Source organism: Mesoplodon bidens (genome assembly GCF_964165515.1).
Source record: "Mesoplodon bidens genome assembly, chromosome: 2".
Lineage (NCBI taxonomy): Eukaryota > Metazoa > Chordata > Mammalia > Artiodactyla > Ziphiidae > Mesoplodon > Mesoplodon bidens.
In genome coordinates, this window is record NC_138177.1 from 151,548,245 (window position 1) to 151,567,649 (window position 19,405).

Here is a 19,405-nt window from a genome sequence, read left to right on the forward strand (position 1 = left end):
CAAGCAACGCAGCACTCACAGACGCCGGAGCGGTTCCTATAGCAACAGGTAACCGGAAGTGTGTCAGCAGCCGGAAGCGGAACTCCGATCAGAAAGTTCAGCTGCATCTGGGGGCTGTCGGGAGCTGGTGCTGTTCGAGTCCACGTGGAGCTGCGGGCGGGAGGGCAGGGGGCTGAAAGCGGGCGGCGGCGGCGACGAGGGGAGCCCTTTTACAGGCGCGGGGGCCTTGGGCTCCTTCGCTTCCTCCGGCGGGTGTGGACGTGCGTGCTGCGAGATGGACACTCCCCCGCTCTCAGGTTCGGACTCGGATTCTGACGACCCCCTTGTCACAGACAGAGAGGTAGGTGTCAGCCGAGCTCGTGGGGCTGCGCGCAGGAGAGGGGTCCTCACTCCCCGGTACTGACCGCCGATCGTGCCCTGTAGTTGCAGGAGGCGTTTTCCCGAGGGCTTCTGAAGCCAGGCCTCAACGTGGTGCTAGAGGGGCCGAAGAAGGCCGTGAACGACGTGGTGAGCTCGGGCTCCCGGTTGGAGGGTGCTGGACTTGGGATGCGCGCGAGGCACCGTTGTGCTCGAGAGGCTGTGTTCTAGTCCCAGGAAAGACACAACCTGCGTATTGCCAAGAGGGTCAACTACCTGTCGGGGTCTTGGGGGTTAGGTCTTCGTCCACTGGCCTCTTACTGTCTTGTAAGCTTAGTGTCTGAACTTCCTAGAATGGCCTGAAGCAGTGTTTGGCTGAATTCAAGCGGGATCTGGAATGGGTTGAAAGGCTTGATGTGACCCTGGGTCCGGTACCGGAAATCCGTGGACCTCAGGCAACATCTCAGAACAAGGAGCAGAAAGCTGTTGATCCAGAAGATGACTTTCAGCGTGAGATGAGCTTGTATGTATGTTTGTTTCCAGATGTAGCAGAGGTTGTGGGTTCTTGTGCTGGAGAGGGGGAAGCCGTGGGCCTGTACTCCTCAGAGGTGTCGTAAGCCGGGGCGTAGGGAGGAAGGCTTCTTTGGAATGAAGAGCTAGGAGATTCTCCCTGGTTGAGAGAAGAGCCCCTTTATCCAGCAATCACAATTTAAAGTCCAGTTTATTTTCAAATACTCAGTTTTAAAGTTTGTGTGTGTGTGTGTGTGTGCAGTTAATTATTAGAACAAAAATTTGCTTATGGAAGGTCCTTATATGGGCTTTTCTTAGTGACCAAATAAGAATGTGTAATTGGCATTTGTTTGTAAGTTAATGGGCACTTCTAAAGTGGTCATTCTCTTAAACTACTAATTTATTTTTAGCAATACTCCCCACTCCTTTTAAAAAGAGTGTACATCTCAATTTCTCCCATTAAGTTAATGAGGTTTTATTAGTGTTTTTGTTTGTGTGTGTGTTCTTGCTGGTGGAGGTCAGATGTTGAGAGTCCTTCTGACCTTGGGTGCCTAATGAGAGCAGTGAAAAGGATGTAAGGCCTCTCTCCCTTAGCTTATTTTACACTTTTGTCCTACATCCTCAGCTACTGTCAGGCCCAGGCAGCAGTGCTTGCAGTATTGCCCCGCCTCCGTCAGCTCAAAGTCCCTACCAAGCGGCCCACGGATTATTTTGCAGAGATGGCCAAGTCTGATCAGCAGATGCAGAAGGTGAGAAACAGAAATGGTTTTCTCTGGATAGCTGAGGCGTTGTACTTAAGTGTATTCAGCTGGCTTATCTCCTTTAACATTTAAACATAGGCATAAGGCCACTGATAGGGAATGGGTTGTCAGTGGACAATTATTATCTCAGCTATCTACATCAGATTCATGCCAATCACCACCAGTTGGATAAATGTAAGGATGACTTTTTCCTAATTTAAACAGTTAAGGGGAGGAAAGTACTGTAAGAAGTGTGGTCCCTGAAGTAAAGATGCATTTTTTATGCATTTCCTAACTGGCTTGGTCATGGCATGATGTGTGGAAAAGACAATAGTTCCTTTCTGCCAATGCCTGGGGACAGCACTGTAACTTGTAGACAGTTACCTTTCCCTGGGCCTCGGTTTTCCTCTTCTGTAAAATGAAGGATTAATATATGGCTCAGACTTGATATAATTGAGAGTTAGGTAGAATTTGCCCTCATTCAACTTTGGGAGGCAGAGAATTACCAACATCTAATCAAAGATGTACCTAAATAATTCCCTTGGGTCTCAAGCTGGATTTTCTTGTCTCAGTGAACTCAGGGAAGCTAATCTAGAGACGAGCCCAGACCCATCTCTGCACATTCAAACTAACAACTGCTCATCCTTTAACTGAGATGTGTATGTTTAATGCAAGCTGCTAGGTACCTGATATCTGTTTGAGCTTTTATTGTGTATGTGGTGTATTGGAGAAGGGGGCTGAAGCTGCAGACACAGTCTGCCGACAGTAGGGATGGAGAAGTTAGTCTTCTCTCCTGGTACAGTACCATTTTGCAAAATGGATCAAACAGCACACTGGGAGGAGGAAGGTCGCTTTGATATTCTGGCTGCAAGGCTGAGACTTTTGGTGTCTTGGACAAAGTGGTCAGCCTTTGGGCCTTATTGTCCTTGTGTGTAGAACGCAGGGCTTGAAGTAGATGATTCACAAGGTTCCTTTGAGCCCCATAGTTTGCAGAGCTGGAAATAACGGCTCTCTGCTGCAGTGCATCCTAAGCAGCAGTCATCCCATTTTCAAATAACAGAAGCTGATAACATTTTGTGTTTTAGATTCGACAGAAGCTGCAGGCTAAACAGGTCGCCATGGAGAAGTCGGAAAAGGCTAAGCAGCTGCGAGCACTTAGGAAATACGGAAAGAAGGTGGGAAGGAAAATGAGCAGGGATGGGATGGGGCCGAGTGTGTTTGTCAGTAGATTGCTTGGTCTGAGTTGGTTCCGTGCCCCGTGTGTGTTCCATCGTGTGTTTACTGTTTCACAGTGGCATGGGTGCTAGTGTCCATGAGCACAATCCCTCCTGGACACCTGTGTGTAGCCAGAGGTAGTGTGGTCTCTACCGGCAAGTCATGCGCCTCTCTGGGCTGCAGTTTGCACACCTGTACAGCAGAGAATTGGGTCCAGATCAATGGTTTCCAAACCTGACCTCACAGCACAGTCAACTGGGGAAACTTCAAAACAGATTTCTAGGCTTCGGGAACTCTGGGAATCTGTATGTTTTCATCCCTTGCCCCTAAAGCTTCTCAGATGTTTCCAATACACATCCTGGTTTGAGAATCACTGGCCTAGATGATTATAAAGTCCTTGAAGGAATCAATCATATTATTGATTGTTATCCAATCAGAAAAAATGGCACCAGTATGTTTGAACTGTGACTGAGTTCTAATGTCAAGCCAGAAGGCATACCATGAAACTTTTCTTGATTTCCTTATTTATTTCATGGTTACCTAAGAAGGAAGATGACAGGAACTAAACTTAGGGTTGTGGGAAGAAATGACTGTGAAGAGGATCAGCATGGGTGTTAAGACTTTAACATTTTGGACGTAAACACTTGTGATCTGGGTGCTGAGCTGCTGTCCACAGTTGCAGTTATTTCACTGATGGATCCTCAGCAGGGTATGAGCAGATTAGCATCCTGGGCTCTGCACAAGGGCAGCTGTGGATCTATTGGATGGATGTGGTTGGTGGTTGAGATCAACTCAAAGACTTGGGCAATTGGTTTAACATAACTTAAATTATCAAAGGAAAGAATAACTTAGTCTGGTCCATTAGCCCCTTGTTTCTAATGTGAGGAAACCTCAGGGCTGTGTTTCTCAGTGGGGGACAATTCTGCTCACCAGGGAACATTTAGCAATGCTGGAGATGTTTTTGGTCGTTGCGTCCTGGTGGGGAGCGTCCTGTTGGCAGCTAGTGGGTAGAGGGCAGGGAGGCTGCTGAACACCCTACGGTGCCCAGGACAGGCCGTGCTCCCACACACACAGTGATCCTGCCCCAGCTGTTCATAGTGTTGAGATGGAGGAGTGCTGCCATAGAGTTTAATCATCTCTTTTTGTCCTTAAAGCTTTTTTTTCTTTGTTTTTCGGAGAGATTGTTTTCTCTGTTGGTACTTTCATGCCTAGCAACAGTAGGTTAGATATTTAATCTGCCCAAATATAATTAGTGGGAGAATTGGATGTAGACATAAACATGATTTGTGCAGTTTTGTAGGCAGGTTGTGTCATGGGGTAAGGGTGCAGACTGCCTGGGTGTGAATCTCAGCTCCGCACTTTCTCGTGTGTGACTCAGTCAAGTTGTGTAACCTCTCTGTGCTTCAGTTTCGGGGTCATAAGAATTTCTACTTCACTGAGTGGTTGAAACGAGAGATGGAGAATATACTTAGAGCCTTAGTGTAATTGTGGCACGTAGTCAGTGTTCAGCGGTGGTGGTAATGTCACAGCGTGGTTACTGAGAGAATGTAGACACTTGCAGTGCCGGCTTGGAGTGGGTTTAACAGTCCTGTGTCCACGTCCAGGTGCAAACAGAAGTTCTTCAGAAGCGGCAGCGGGAGAAAGCACACATGATGAGTGCCATTAAGAAATATCAGAAAGGTGAGTATATTCTCTCCTAAGGCTGCAGGGGAGCAGGGGTACCTGCTAATTCTAACAAAGGCTTGATTGATTTGGAACTGTTGGACCTAAGGTTTGGGAATGGTGTGGGGAGCAAGATGGGCCTCTTAATACCAATTCCATAAGTAACATCCTTCTTTTGAAGCTTAATCTTTTCTTAAAATGTGATGGCGCTGATCAAAGTACTTCTTCACTCCCAGGCTTCTCTGATAAACTGGACTTCCTTGAGGGAGATCAGAAGCCTGTCGCACGGAGCAAGAAAGAAGGAGCCAAAGGCCAGCAGATGAAGAAGGGGTATGGGTGCCGGGTTCTGTTTTGGTGGTGGTGCATGCAGGGCCACAGTTCACAGTGTGACCTCAGTGCAGAGAGTGTGGCCACAGCTACAGGCCGTGTGATGGGCCCGTTCAGCCACATCAATCTTTGAAGTTTAAAATGAGGCGATGTCAGGATTTGGCACATTTTGAGTGAACGCTCAGGAGAAGTTGATTCCTCATGTGTGATGGTTAAGTATGCAGACCTAAGGTTCCCATCTGGACTCTGCCACTCATTAGGAGGGTAGCTTTGAGCAGGTTACTTCACCTTTCTAAATGTTAATTTCCTTATCTATGAAAATGAGAAAATTGTAAGTGCCTCTTAATATTAGGAAGATTGAAAGGGATAATGTTGGATATTATTATTGGTTCTTTTCGTTTACCTTTATGCATTTCTGGACACCTGTCCGGGGGGAAATGGTCATTTCTGTATAATATAGTACATGCTGTGACAGAGGCATTAGATAGAGTAGTCTGGAAGCACATTTTAGAAATATGTGACATGGTCCAGGGGTCAGGGTCAGGTGATGACTTCCTGGAGGAGGGTCCACCTGAGCTTAGTCTGAAGCATGAGTAGGAAGGAATTAACCAGGAGAACGGGAGAGACACGGGGTTTCGGGAAGAAAGAAGAACACTAATGAGCAAAAGCATAGAGATGAGAGCAGCCAGCACTTGGTATCACAGGGATACAGTGTGGGCAAGGAGTGGCGCGGTGTAGCTGGGGGGACCTGGGCCGACTACAGGGCAGTGTTTGTTGTCCTTGTGAGGAGCCTGGGCTGTATCCAGCAGTCAATGGGGAGTCGCTGATGGGCTTTATTCAAAATAGCGAGCAGGTCATGTTCATGTCTTAAATATTTCAATGTTGCTTGTGTAAGTGAGGGAGGCGGGGACTGTTACAGAAGTCCAGAGAACAAGGATAATGACATAGAAGTGTTAACGGGGGTAGAGAAGAGAAAATGGGTTGAAGAAATATTCAAGAGGTTAAATTAGCAGGTCTCAGTAACTGAGCTGGGTGTAGAGAACGAAAGAAGGAAGAATCAAGGCCCACTCCAGGTTCATAGTGTGGGTGGCTGAGTGGATGGTAGGACCACCAGCCTCAAGTTAGGACATAGATACAGGAGCCGAAACCAGTCTAGAAGAGAGGTGACGTGTGACTTTGGATATGGTGAATTGAGATTCCTGTGGGCTGACCAGTTTTAAAATGTATTACACCTGAATGTTAACTGCATTTAATATCCTTGAGAGGAATTGAAACAACTGAGGATGACTTAGCAAGATTTAGTTTAAGAAAGGTTTCTGAAGATAAGTGGTAAGCCACATGATATATCTGGGTCTTTTCCTGATTCTTGCCTTGTTTTCCTGCTTTGGTGGTTAAGACTGTAAATAGATGAGCTTGCCTGGGTAGTTTGTAGAGTAGAAATGTGGGGCCAAGGATGAGATTCTAGGTACAGTAGTATCTGTACAGATAGGAAACCGAGGGTATTGTTGGGTCATTACATTCATCACGATTTGCAGTGCTGAGGGTAACGTGTAAGACCGCTTTTTTCCAGGCCCAGTGCCAAGCGACGCTATAAAAACCAGAAGTTTGGTTATGGTGGGAAGAAGAAAGGCTCCAAGTGGAACACTCGTGAGAGCTATGATGATGTATCCAGCTTCCGGGCCAAGACAGCTCATGGCAAAGGCCTCAAGAGGCCTGGAAAGAAGGGATCAAATGTAAGTGAGCCGGGGGCGCAGGTGAGGGGCCAGAGCAGCTTCCTCTCCCACCCCGCCCCTCCCCTTCCCTTTTTTTCCCTGTATCCTGACCCTGGGGCAGAAGGCCAACTGCTGTGTGAATGCATGTGGTGTTTCCTTTTCTACAGAAGAGACCCGGAAAACGGACAAGAGAGAAAATGAAGAGCAGAACACGCTAAATAAGCAGCATCTTTGTATACAAAGACCAAGAAAAAGGGATGGAGACTTGGGATTTCACAATGCAGTTGGATCCCTTCTGTTGGTTTCCTTTTGTAAAAATTCTTTCAATACACTAAAGAAAAATTTTCAGAGAAATATATATTCTTGGTTAAAAACTCAGGACTAAAAGATTTAGAAGTTACTTTTTACATATTAAATAATACTGCCATTTATTGATAATAAATAAATGAGCCCGGTGGAAGTTAAAAGCGTGGATTCTGGGGCCAGACTGCTCGGTTTGATACCTGGCTCTGCTGCATACTTGCTGCTTGACCTTGGGCAAGTTAATTTTTCTGTGCTTTGTCATCTCCATGTAGACATGATAATAGTATCTACCAAAGAGGTTTCCTTTCAGCATTGAGTTAATATGTGTAAAATGCTTAGGACACTGCCTGCCGTATGAGAGTGTATACCTGCGTAGGGTTATTTTGCTGGGCGGGGTGGCTCTCCCTAATGTCTGCTGAGCCATGGTGGTGCATGTTTGAAGCTTCTCCACTGCTGGCTGGGAGCTGTGCACAGGTTGGATTTGGTGGGCAGGCCATGTTACGTGTTGGGCTTTCCTGTATCTTGAAAGGTGGGAAAGGAAGACAGCTTCCCTGCCCTCCTCTCTCTCTTCCAGTTTAGAAGCCATACTTTAAGGAGGCTACAGATATCTGAGAACTCTATATGCTTAGGCAGAAAAACCAACTGATTTTCACATTGTTTCCTTGTAGCCTCATTGGGACTTAAAAAAGGATCTCTCTGGTTTCCTATGATACTGAGTTTCTAGAACAAAAAGAATGAATTTAGTTTTTGTAAACTAATTTCAGTGAACAAAATTTTAAGCAAACAAGTCATGTTCTCAGAAGACCACAATGTTTAACCCTGACCTATTTTGACAGTCTGTACAATAGCAGTGAATGGGGTAATGTATAGTCATTCCAATAAGGAGCCTCAGCTCAGAGACTTTGAATTATATGTGGACCATATTGAGAGTTTTAAGAAAGGTGAACACAGATTGCCAGAGTTCACACTGGTAGGGACAAAAGTAAATTACTGATTTGAGTACTTCTCAAGGTTTTGAAAACAATGTACCTTCTTTCCTTTGTTTTTTTTTTTTTTTTCTTTATAGCAAATGGAATCACTTTCCTTAATTTCAGAGGTATACTTTATAGAACTCAGCATTAGCCCTCATACTGCTTTAAAATGCAATTCCGTGCATTGAAAGGTAAGTAGGAGCTAGCAGTTCCCATTACCGAGTCCAGGCTGTTCTTGCTTTGCTTTGTTCCAATATACGTGGACTTCAGCTATCAAGGTGCAGTTGTAGCAGCAGTGTTCCTCGACAAGACGGTTCATGTTTCAGTTACCAAAGTATTGTTAACCAAGTAATTGCAGAAAGTAGAAACTTTGCTGCTGACTCTTCAGTCCATAAACCACTGCATAAAAGATACATAATGAATAGTGGCCAAATACCACTTCTTTTGAAGTATGTGGGTGATTGGTCACTGCACACCTGTTATTTAGTTCATGCACAGGTGGCCAAGAGTGCAGTTGTGTTGTCTCCTCATCTCCAGCAATAAACCCACGTGGCATTTTACAAAAGTAGGTAATTGAAAGAGGGAATTGACCAACAGATGAAAGTGCAGCACAGAAATGAAAAGTGGTAAGGTTGGAGGTAAAATTGAATAGAATGCAAATGGAGTTAATAGGAGAGATAGGCGATGAGGGAATGGAGACAAGGCTGCTGTTGTAGAGACTACATAGAGATGCAGCCAGAGAAACAGTGAATGTGAACTTAACAGAATGAGGAAAATGATGGAAAGGATGATGATGTCCCAGAGGAAGTGACACTGGCAGAAAACTTCACATTAAAGGGACTCTTGGAGATATTTTGTGGCATTGAAAGTACAAATGATCAAATGTTGGAGGTGAATCTGATAGGGATAGAGTAGGATAATTCGTTTAGAAATCCCACTAGGGGATTGAAGACAGAGAATTTTAAAGGCATTCAGGAGACTGCTGTAAGCTAATGACCACTCAAGAAAATCCCGTAATCTAGCAATAATCTACACTACCTTAAAGGAAGACCAGGTGCATCCAAATGCCAGGCACACTCAAGCCACAGATCCTGATAGTTAAAACACTTCCACCCTCCCAGCACCTTGATGTGTTCACCCACCTGGAAGCTCTCCAAACCCTGCAGTCTAGGGGTCTTTGGAGGTTTCACTATGTGGGCATCACTGATGAAATCATGGGCCATTGGTGATTAATTCAATCTTGAGCTCCTCCTCCCTCCCCAGAGGTTGGGTGGTGGGGCTGAAAGTTGCAAGTTTCTCACCAAGGCTTGGTCTTCCTGGGGAGCAGCCCCCATGCTGAAGCTGTCTAGAGGCTGCTAAGAGTCACCTCATTAGAACAAAAGACCCTCCTACCACCCCTATCCTTCAGGAAATTACGAAGGATTTAGGAGCTCTGCGTCAGGAACCAGGAAAAGACCAAATCTCTTTCTATGATATCACAGATCACCCTTTGGTCATTGACCATGGATTCCTTAGAGCAAAAAGTTTGTAACAGTTATGAGATACTGGCCCCCTTCTAGATTCCCATGTTGTCATTAATAATTGGTCTAGTCCAGCCTTGTATGAAAATGGCTGTCAGGGTGAGGCGACTCAGCGTTGGAGCTTCCATTCAATCTTGGCAGGATACAAAAGCAGGAGTGACCACAGCAATATATGACTTCACCCTTCAAGGCGTAAGTCAGGAAGAGCCAGGTGGAAGAGATACAGAGAGCAAACGATTTGGGGGCAGGGTGGGGGGCAGTGCACAGAGCGTCCATGCCCTCCCTGGGCTAGTGACTCTCCCAGCACCTCCGTGTGTTCACCTGCCTGGACGTTCCCCGGTTCTTGTTTCCCAGGACCTTCAAATGGTATCGTATGGCGGGGGGGGGGGGGGTCTTTTCTTTAGAGCTGTTTCATTTTTTCAGAAAGGAGCCCTCTAGCTTCAAACCCAGGGTAAAAATGCAGCATGTGCGAGTGGGAGGTTCAACCTTCTTTTCACAGATGGTCATTGTCTTCAGCCTTACACCTCACTCCTACCCCACGTCTTACTTAGTGTCCCTGAGCCCTGGGCTTTACCCATTTCTCCAAGAGTAAACCCCCAGCGTGGGAGCTGTTACACGCCTGGTGCTGGGGTGTGTGGAGGAGACTCCCTGCAGACCCCCTCCCAGTGGCCATTTCAGTTCCCTCCAACACACCCCACTCTGTCCAGAGTCCTGACCTCCCTCCAGAGTTCTGGGGGGCGGAGCTCTGGGCTCAGAGGTGTCCCGCTCGCATTTTGTGGTTTCCTCCACCCTCTTCCATCAGCTTTCCATCTTTCAAACATGGCTTCAGTCTTCTTGGCTGCTAATGTTTCTCTCTCATTTTCTCTGTTGTGGGTTCGTACCTTTAAAAAAATCCATTTATTATCCTTTACTGGGGTCTGGAAGGCAGAGGAGATACTGTAGGCCTTTAGTTTGCCATCTTTAACTGGAATTCTCCCCCTAGTTTATTAAATTAAGGATAGGAACCAGGGGGAAATGTGAGACTGAGGACAATAAAAGTCAGACCTAGGCTGTAAAGTGTCTTTTTTTTCACCTGGGAAGCACACACTTTGGGCATTAACGACAGCGGTTGACAGTACTGCGGGAATACTAGTGATCATCTCTCAAGCTCCACATTTTAGCCTTGTATAGAGTGATGTCATTGTAGACCCTGAAGTGGTTCAGCCTGTGGTCGTCACGTTGTGGGTTGACCTAGAGAGGGGAATGCAGACATCAGAAAGAAGCCAGTGGGGAAGGAGGAAGACCTGGGCTTGTAGGGACCTGGACTTGAATCAGGCCTCAGTCTCCTGATGTGCGAGCCTCTGGTGCTTTTCCTTGGTAAACCTTGTTTGTGAAATAAAGACAACATTTCCACCAAAAGACTTGCAGGGTTGCATGAGAATCTCAACTATGCAGAGTTGCTGCACTGCCCTTTCCCGCTGCTTACAATGGAGGCCTGTGGACTCTTTCCCCCCACTGGCATGGAAGCTCCATGAGGGGAGGTGCTGCATCTGTATCCCAGCACCTGGAACAGTATCCAGCACACACAGGGGACTCAAGACATATTTGCTGAATGAAAGATTGGATGTTGTTGGAGTAGTTACACAGAGAACTGAGTAAGAGTGAGCCCCGGGACACACAAATCTCACAGAAGCTACACTGTGCCATTAACTAAAAGGTTATACTTTCAGCAAATGTTACCAGGAGACCAGAGGCTGAGCGATACTCACTGAATGTGGCTTCCCCAGAGTCCCAGTATTGGGGTTGGAGTTCTCTGCCTGTGCGGGGCGAGGTGCTGCTGGGGGCAGGAGCCCTGTGTTAAGTTGGGGCTGATCAAACCTCTTCTGCCCCCAAACACATCATTCTGAAAGCTTAATTACCTTTCATGGTTGCACGACCCCTGGATCTAACTTTTCTGGGTACGTTTTCTTACTTTGCCGCCAGTGCCATCTGATGGCATTGTCCCCAGGTTTAAAATGAACAGGTGTGGTGTATTTCCAGACCCTCTGAAACCCCACAGTGACTAGTGATCTGGGGGCCCACGCAGGGCAGGGCTGGCCAAGCCAGTCTCACTTCTCCTTCCTATCATGGCTGGTGGGCCTGCCCTGAGATGTGCTGGTCAAAGATGCAACACTTCTGGGCTTCCCTGGTGGTGCAGTGGTAGCGGGTTCGTGCCCGGTCTGGGAGGATCCCACGTGCTGCGGAGCGGCTGGGCCCATGAGCCATGGCCGCTGAGCCTGCGCGTCCGGAGCCTGTGCTCCGCAACGGGAGAGGCCACAACAGTGAGAGAGAGGCCCGCGTACCACAAAAAAATTAAAAAAATAAAAAATACATAAATGGGTGAGAAAGACAGGCGCCTGTAGAAATATGAGGACTCCAGGGTGTGGGGAGTTCTTGGGAAGGGAGCACACTAGAAAATTACTCACCGGGTAAAGACAACAGGGATTAAGCCCACAGGCCAGGAGAAGCACCAAGCTGGTCCTCAGTTGGGCCCCGTGCCGTCTTGTCTATTCTTCCCCCTCAACATCACAGTAGCCCACATTTACTGAGCACATGCTGTGTTCTAGGTACCATTTTAAGCAGTTTATATATGTCTCAGTTCATCCACACAACAAACCTTCCAGTGTTGATACTATTATCCCCATGTTAAGGCAGATGCATGGAAGTTAAGAGAGGTTAAGTTCACAAAGCTAGAGAACATTGGAGCTGGGATTTGAACGCAGGCTGTCTGGCTCCAGGGTCACCAGGTTACATTGATGCACTGATATTGAGCTGCAGCTCAGCAGGAGCACATGGTGCTCAAGAAGCCCAGGGGGAGTGGGGGACAGAAGTGTCTTAATGGGCTTTAGGGAAGAGGTGACTCCTGGATTTCATGTAGGGTGAGTGGGACTTCTCAAGGAGTGAGGGCTGGGGGCCAGGAGGTATCGGCAGGGCAGCAAATATAAAGACAGGGTGTGCAGGTCTTGGTGCCTTTGAGGTAATGAAGGAAATTCTGACACAGCTGAGGAACAGTGTCTCCAGCCTCACATCTTCCACAAAAGAAACAGATGGGCTCATAGCCAAATCTTAACAACTACAACAGTAATAACAACTTAGGGGGAGATACAGAGCAAAGTTAGGTGTTTTGTAACTCTGGTTTTTGAAGGTTTTCCTAAGTAAGGTACAAAACCCAGAAGTCAAAATGGAAACAATTGGCACATCTGACTACTTAAAAATTAAAACCTTCTATATGAGGAAAGACATAATCAGAGTTGAAAGACAAGTGTAGCAGGAAGCTCTTCAAGTTGTCTATTCAAAATCCTGCATTTCTTCCTCAGGAACAGAAGCCCTATATCATTTAGGGAGATCATGTGCTAAAGACTGCGTTTGCCAGGCTCCTTGCACCTAGGGTTGATTGCTCCAATCAATGAGGCAAATATGTTACGGGCATTTGCATTTTCCAGAGAAGGGGACAGAATTTAGAGATGTAGGTGATATGCCCAAGACCACTCTACTAACACCTGGGAGAGCAAACTCAGGCCGTCTGTCATCAGCAAGCTTTGCTTAATCCACACTTACCAGCATTCACTACATGGCATGCACTGTTCTAAGCACCTTACAAACACTACCCCATTTAAGCCTCGGAACAATCTTATGAGATAAGTGCTGTAATATCTCCACTGTACTAGGAGGAAACTTAGTCACAAAAGAGCTTAGTCGCTTACCAGGGTCACACAGCTAGTACATGGTAGCCAGAGGTCAAGCCCAGGCAGTCAGCTCCATACTCTGTTCTCTGAGCCACCACTGGATTACCTCTGACCTTCCAAGTGAAGGAGACACACTTACCAAGGGCTCTGAGTCCCATCCAATCTCTTGACTTTCAGTCTGTGTCTCGGGGTATTTCATCCTTGGTCCCTGGGCAGCATGGTGGATAAGATTTAGAAACCTGGCTGGGAGACAAGGCATGAGTTATGAAGGTGTCAGGCTTTGGGACCAAATGAGAGATCCTGTGCCCTTGACTCTGGCACATCCTTTCTTAGAGGCAGAGCATCAGCCTCAGAGGCTTGCCTAGTCCTCGCGACACAGGTATCTGGTTCCTCCACTCATCTCTCAACAAACATTTGTTGAGCACAAACTCTGGGCCAGGCACTGTTTGAGCCCTGGAGGTAGAGCAGAGTGAGATAGACATGGTCCCTGGTCTCCTGGAGATGTAGTCTAGGTGAGGGGACAGGGGACACAATATACACCTATAAAAACAAACCCAATGGTGGCAGACAGTGATGCAAACTCTGAAGAAGGGAGTTGGCAAAGGGGCATGTTGGGGCAGGGCTGGCTACTCAGTAGGAAGGCTCGCAGGAGCCAGCCCTGAGAGAGGCAGAGGAAAAGCACGCCACAGGCAGCAAGAACAAATGTCCTGGGGCATGAGCAAGTTTGGGCGATGTAGCTGCAGCAGAGAGAGTGAGGAGCTGGGCTGTACCAGGTGAGGTCAGGTCCTCCTGGATTGAAATCAGCATGGCTGTCAACACCAGGTATATCTGTAACTCCGCGGCTTAAGGACTTAGACACATTTCATTTGCAATCTGCCCTATCCAGTCTCAATTTGAGAGAGGCAGTCTGACAAGGGGAAGAAGCTAGCTTTGTAGTAGGGCATTGGTGGCCCTTCCACTACTAGCTTGACAGGTGGTTAAATTCTCTGGGCCTCACTTTGTTCATCTGCAAAACGGGAGGAAAATATCTACCTCAGCAAGATGTCTGAGAAGTAAATGAAGGACTGTGAATACAGGACCTGGTCTCGGGCTGAGCTTATCCTGAATACAAGGCAGCTAGTAATGAACTCCTGTCCGGTGTTTGAGCCCCTCACCACCTGTTATTTTCCTTACTGCTGCAAGTCCCCAGCTCCTATCCTTCATTCTAGCCAGGCTGATGTCTCCACTGCAGATAACAACCTTACTTTCTTGGATTGTTCGCTATTAGTCCATTTACTTGTCTGTCTCTGTGATGCTATGAGATCCTCACTCCTCCTTCCCACCCCTCACTTCCCACCCTGTCCTTCTACAAAAATCGCACATCTTTCCTCTATCAAACTCCACTCTAAGAAGGTAGAGGGGAGGGAGGAGAGCTTGCCAGAAGGATTAGGCTTCCCATCAAGTATCTCTCTTCCCGCATTCCCAAACGTGGCCCCCGTTCACCCGTACATCCCAGCCATGCCAAACTACTCACAGTCCGTGGGCCCTGCTGTTGTCTCATTTCTGTGCTTTTCCACATACCTGGAATGTCCTTCCACACTCTTCTCACCCTGACATACTCCACCTCACCCCCTTCTCCCCTCCTCCAAGAAGACTTCCCAGAACCCCACTGCCTCAGGTGGACACCTGTTTTCTATGCTGTTGCCATCCCAATCTTGTTCTCTGTTTACCTGTGTATTTACTAGTCTGTCTCCTTGACTATGGTATGAGATCCCCAGCCCCATCCTAGTGACTATCACATGGTAATAATGAAAATAATAACATGTCCTGATCGCCAGTGTACCAGATACTGTTCTAAGCACTTGGGTTATTTTGTTTAGTCTTCACAATGCCCCTAACAGATAGGCTCAGAGGAGTTAAAAAACTTGCTCAAAGTCACACAGTTAACGAGTGGCAGAACCAGGATTTAAACTCAGTTAGTAGGACTCCAGAACCTGTGCTTGTAACAGCTAAGTGTTGGATGGATGAATGACCGTAATGTCAGGGCCATTAGGAACATGCTTTTTGGCTTGACAGTTAATAAACTGGCTGTTTATTTGAATGTCTCAGTCTCTTGTGAGCTTTGTCAGTATGAGCCCCGTTTTCAGATGATCAAACAGAGGACTGAGGCCTGCCCCAAAGAACAACTGCCTTGAGAGACTCCCAGCTGGCTGCCTCTCCATGCTCTATCTCAACAGTATTCTCGGACCCCAGACTTACCATCTGCAGGTTCCTCCAGGTTATCATGCCAAGACATGGGCTTTCTGGCGATTGTGTGAACTAGAGAAAAACAGCATCACAGATTCAAGTTAAAAAACGATCTTCCTGGCCTCTCTAAGACCCACCCTAGGCCAGACACCCAGTCAGCATTTTCTGAGTGTCTGTCATGTGTCAGGTATTGTGCTGGGCACTAGGGCATAAGACCTTCGGGGACCTCACAATCTGAGAGGCACTGTCCTGTATGGTGGCCACCAGCCACATGCGGTGACTTGAATTTGAATAATTTAAATTTAATACACTTGAAAATTCATTCCTCAGTCCCATCAGCTGTATTTCAAATGATCAACAGCCACATGTGGCTACTGGCTGCCATTTAGGGCAGCACAGATAGAGAATGTTCTCATCATCACAGAATGTTCCCTGGGACAGACTGGTCTATGGGGATGCAGACATACCAGGCAGCCAGAGAAAGTGATATATACCCAGCAGGCCATGTGATAACATAGGTGTAGGATCCACGGACATCTGTTCAGCCCGTAATTACTGGTGCACTGGAGATAGGGCTGCAAACAAGAAAGAGAAGGTCCCCGTACTCCCTGGGCTTCCACTCTATTTGTGGTGATGCTCAATAAACAGATATATAATATCAAGCAAATATAAATGGGATGCACAACCACATAAAGCAGGTTACATGGGTAAATCCATGTTGATGGTGGGGTGTAGTGTGGGTGATATGTCTCTAAGGATATACATTAGAGCAGAGTGCTGAATAAATTTGCTGTGGGAGGATATGTGGGAAGGATCCAAGAGTGAGGTTGGTGAGTTAGAGAAACATCGAGAGGCAGAGTAACTCTAGTGGAAGGAGCTAGGAGGAGAGTAGTAGTAAGTGAGCAGAGGCCAGAAGGAACCAGTGATCTCCAAGTGTTCTATCTCAAACTCCTACCAGTAAAAAAACTTCCGCATATGAATATTTATATAGTCTCTATGCACTATTGTCATATATTAACAAAGCATCATTTCTTTCTTTATACATAAGTGTAAACATAGATACAAATTCTAATATTTCCTCGCTTAATCCCAGTGGATCATATTAATCATGTGCCCAAGGACCATGAGCTGGGAGCCCAAGCGCTTTTCCTAGGAAGCCTGGATGCCGCTTGAAGGGATCATGTAAATTGTTGAAATAGACCAAGTTTAAATAGAATTGGACGTTAAGTGGTTTTCTTGGAATTAGTAGTTGGTGGCTCCAGAGGAAAACCAGGTTAGTTATAGGTTAAATGAAGACGTACATTTTCTGTACTCTCACCCTGCCCCCCGCAAAGGTAAGTATGTGAGAAGGTGGATATGCTCCTTAGCTGACTGTCGTCATCACTTCACTGTGTATATGTATATCTAAACATCACGTGGTACACCTTAACTATAAGCAAATTCTATTTTTAAAAATGACATTACATTTTCTTTACAAAGCTGGGCTGCAGTGGACTACAGTTAATCAGGCCCAGGACTGGGGGAGAAGTTCGGAAAGAAGGAACAATATTTATGAAACTGAAGATGATTTAGGAAATCCATGCATCTAAATATGGTGGGATAGAAAAGAGCTGTGGCTGGCGCAGACCAGGCACTAAAATTTTTATTAAAGGAACAGTGTGTGGGTTGGGAGGGGAGTCAGGATGAAGCTGGGTGGGCAGCAGAGCTAGATCCATGGGGGCCTTAGGTCCTGATCAGGTTAAACCTTAGCTCAGAGTCTGTGGGACCACTGAGGATTTTACAGAGGGACTGGAAGATCAAATCCCCTTTAGCACAGCTTTCGCCAGCAGTGGTGTAGGGGAGGGTTGGAGAGCTGGGCCTGGAGGGAAAGAGAGAGTTAAGAGCCCATCATAGCACAGGGAGGTCAGCTCAGTGCTTTGTGACCACCTAGAGGGGTGGGATAGGGAGGGTGGGAGGGAGGGAGGGAGACGCAAGAGGGAAGAGATATGGGAACATATGTATATGTAGAACTGATTCACTTTGTTATAAAGCAGAAACTAACACACCATTGTAAAGCAATTATACTCCAATAAAGATGTTAAAAAAAAAAGAAAAAGAGCCCATCAGACCACTGCAGGCAGGATTGACGAGGGCCTGGGACTGAGGATGGAGAGAGAGCGGAGATAAGTGAGGTGAGGCAGAGAGGCCTCGCCACGCATGATGGTGTTTCCCACTGAGGCGGGAACATGGGAACCATCATGTGAGAGAAAGGATAAGGAACAAACAGGACAGTGCCTACTCAGCTGTGTGGAGGGAGGGAGAGAGAGACTGAGGATGACTTCCAAGCTTCTAACTTGGGAGAGAGAAGGGCTGTGGTGTCCTTGGCTAAAACCAAATATTCTGGAGTCGCTGCAGGTGGGGGAGGGGTGCGGGACGAGCCCGGTTTTCTGAACCGGTGCGTCTGAGGTGCCTAAGGGATGTCCCGGGGAAGGGAGCCGGGAGGTGGCTGGGGACGTGGGTCTGGGGCTCCATTTGAGACTCGGTGGCATTTAGGGGGAGCTGATGTTACAGGACCAGATGAAACCGGCCCAGGAATGTGCAAAGTGAGGAGTGGGGGTGCGGCCATTTTATCAGGGGGCACGTTGGACCCTGAGTCTGCTCCCCTTGAACTTTCTGAAGGTCTTAAGAGAATGTTAGAAGACGGAAAGAAATCCTTTGATAGCAACAAACCAAAACACATGCAAAAGAAAACATAAAACCTGCAAAATATTTCAAAAGCAAATTTATAAAAAGCCTTTCAAATTTTTTACAATAAAATGCTATTTGATCAGGACGTGGGTGCATTTTAATGTATCTAATACGTTCGATGTGATGGGGGGTGAGACCCCTCTCCAACCCCAAAATCATAGTTCCTGAAGGCTATGAAGGGATGAGAGGTCACAGGAGGCGTCTCCTACTGTGCTCCACCCAGCACCCCGCCCGCACCTTTGCCGGCTCCTTCCTGGGGGCGCCCCCTTTCCCTTCCTCCATCCCGCAGCTCCCCTCACCCTTGCGGAGTGGATTCACATGATACTGCGTGTGGAGTTTCTGGGTTCGTAACTCTTTGAGGTACAATTCTCGCAGGATCTGGTTCTGGTGGACCTCATCTGCGATCGCCTTCTCCTTCTGGTGTCCAGCCATGGCCTTGGCTCTGCTGTGTCTGGTCAGTACCTACCCCCCTCTCACCACCCTTTGGACGCTCACCGGCTGCCAGGTCTCCAGGCAACAGAGTCCCAAGCCGTCTCCAGGCAACACATGCTAGCTCACCCTCCTCCCTTGGATCTCACTCCTGCCCGTCCACCCCCCTCCTCCCCAAATCTTATAACGCATGGCCCGTCCCTTTGGCCGTTCAACTCACCTTCCCAGCTTCTCAGGACCTAGTCTGGTTACAGAATCGCAGCTGGACACCGCCAGAAAACAACTGGCCGTGAAGCAATAGACCCGAGAGGTAACGAGCTTAGGATTGGCCAGTCATTTCCTAAAAAAGATTTTGGAAGTAGTCAGAAACCTCTCCCACTTGTGTTTTTTTGTTTTCTGTTTTTGTTTTTTTGTTTTGACTGTGCTGTGGCATGTGGGATCTTAGTTGCCCAACCAGGGATTGAACCTGTGCCCCCTGCATTGGAAGCTGGAGTCTTAACCACTGGACCGCCAGGGAAGTCCCATCCTCTCCCACTTTAAAGCAGGTGCCCAGAACTGAGACCCTCTATGACTGTCTCACAAACAGTGGAGCTTTCCTATCTGAGAAGACATTCTGGCCCATATCAGCCATGTGATAATATAGACAGAATAACCCTTTCCTAACCCTAAAAGTACCTTAGGGGCTTTACAGTTTATTTATTTAAATTTTTTAAATTATGGTAAACACACATAAAATTTACCATCTGAACCATTTTTTTTCTTTTTCTTTTTTGCGGTACGTAGGCCTCTCACTGTTGTGGCCTCTCCCGTTGCAGAGCACAGGCTCTGGATGCACAGGCTCAGCGGCCATGGCTCACGGGCCCAGCCGCTCCGCGGCATGTGGGATCTTCCCGGGCTGGGGCACGAACCCGTGTCCCCTGCATCGGCAGGCGGACTCTCAACCACTGCGCCACCAGGGAAGCCCTGAACCATTTTTAAGTATTGTAGTTCAGTAGTGTATAG

The 19,405-nt window shown here is 47.2% G+C and overlaps 2 protein-coding genes across 2 annotated transcripts; one reads left to right on the top strand and one right to left on the bottom strand.

Moving 5' to 3' along the window:
* The first annotated feature begins 147 nt into the window (after positions 1–147).
* EBNA1BP2 (EBNA1 binding protein 2) lies at positions 148–6,877 on the top strand. The gene is made up of 9 exons (XM_081223897.1): positions 148–340; positions 424–507; positions 711–880; positions 1,493–1,616; positions 2,693–2,782; positions 4,427–4,502; positions 4,721–4,814; positions 6,382–6,544; positions 6,691–6,877. Exons 1-9 carry the CDS (start codon positions 275–277, stop codon positions 6,739–6,741), a joined length of 918 nt encoding a protein of 305 aa, XP_081080023.1. The 5' UTR covers positions 148–274; the 3' UTR covers positions 6,742–6,877.
* CFAP144 (cilia and flagella associated protein 144) lies at positions 6,812–18,445 on the bottom strand. The gene is made up of 4 exons (XM_081223898.1): positions 18,274–18,445; positions 15,260–15,319; positions 13,161–13,264; positions 6,812–10,547 (listed from the first exon to the last, which is right to left on the bottom strand). Exons 1-4 carry the CDS (start codon positions 18,404–18,406, stop codon positions 10,446–10,448), a joined length of 399 nt encoding a protein of 132 aa, XP_081080024.1. The 5' UTR covers positions 18,407–18,445; the 3' UTR covers positions 6,812–10,445.
* Between the last annotated feature and the right edge of the window lie 960 nt (positions 18,446–19,405).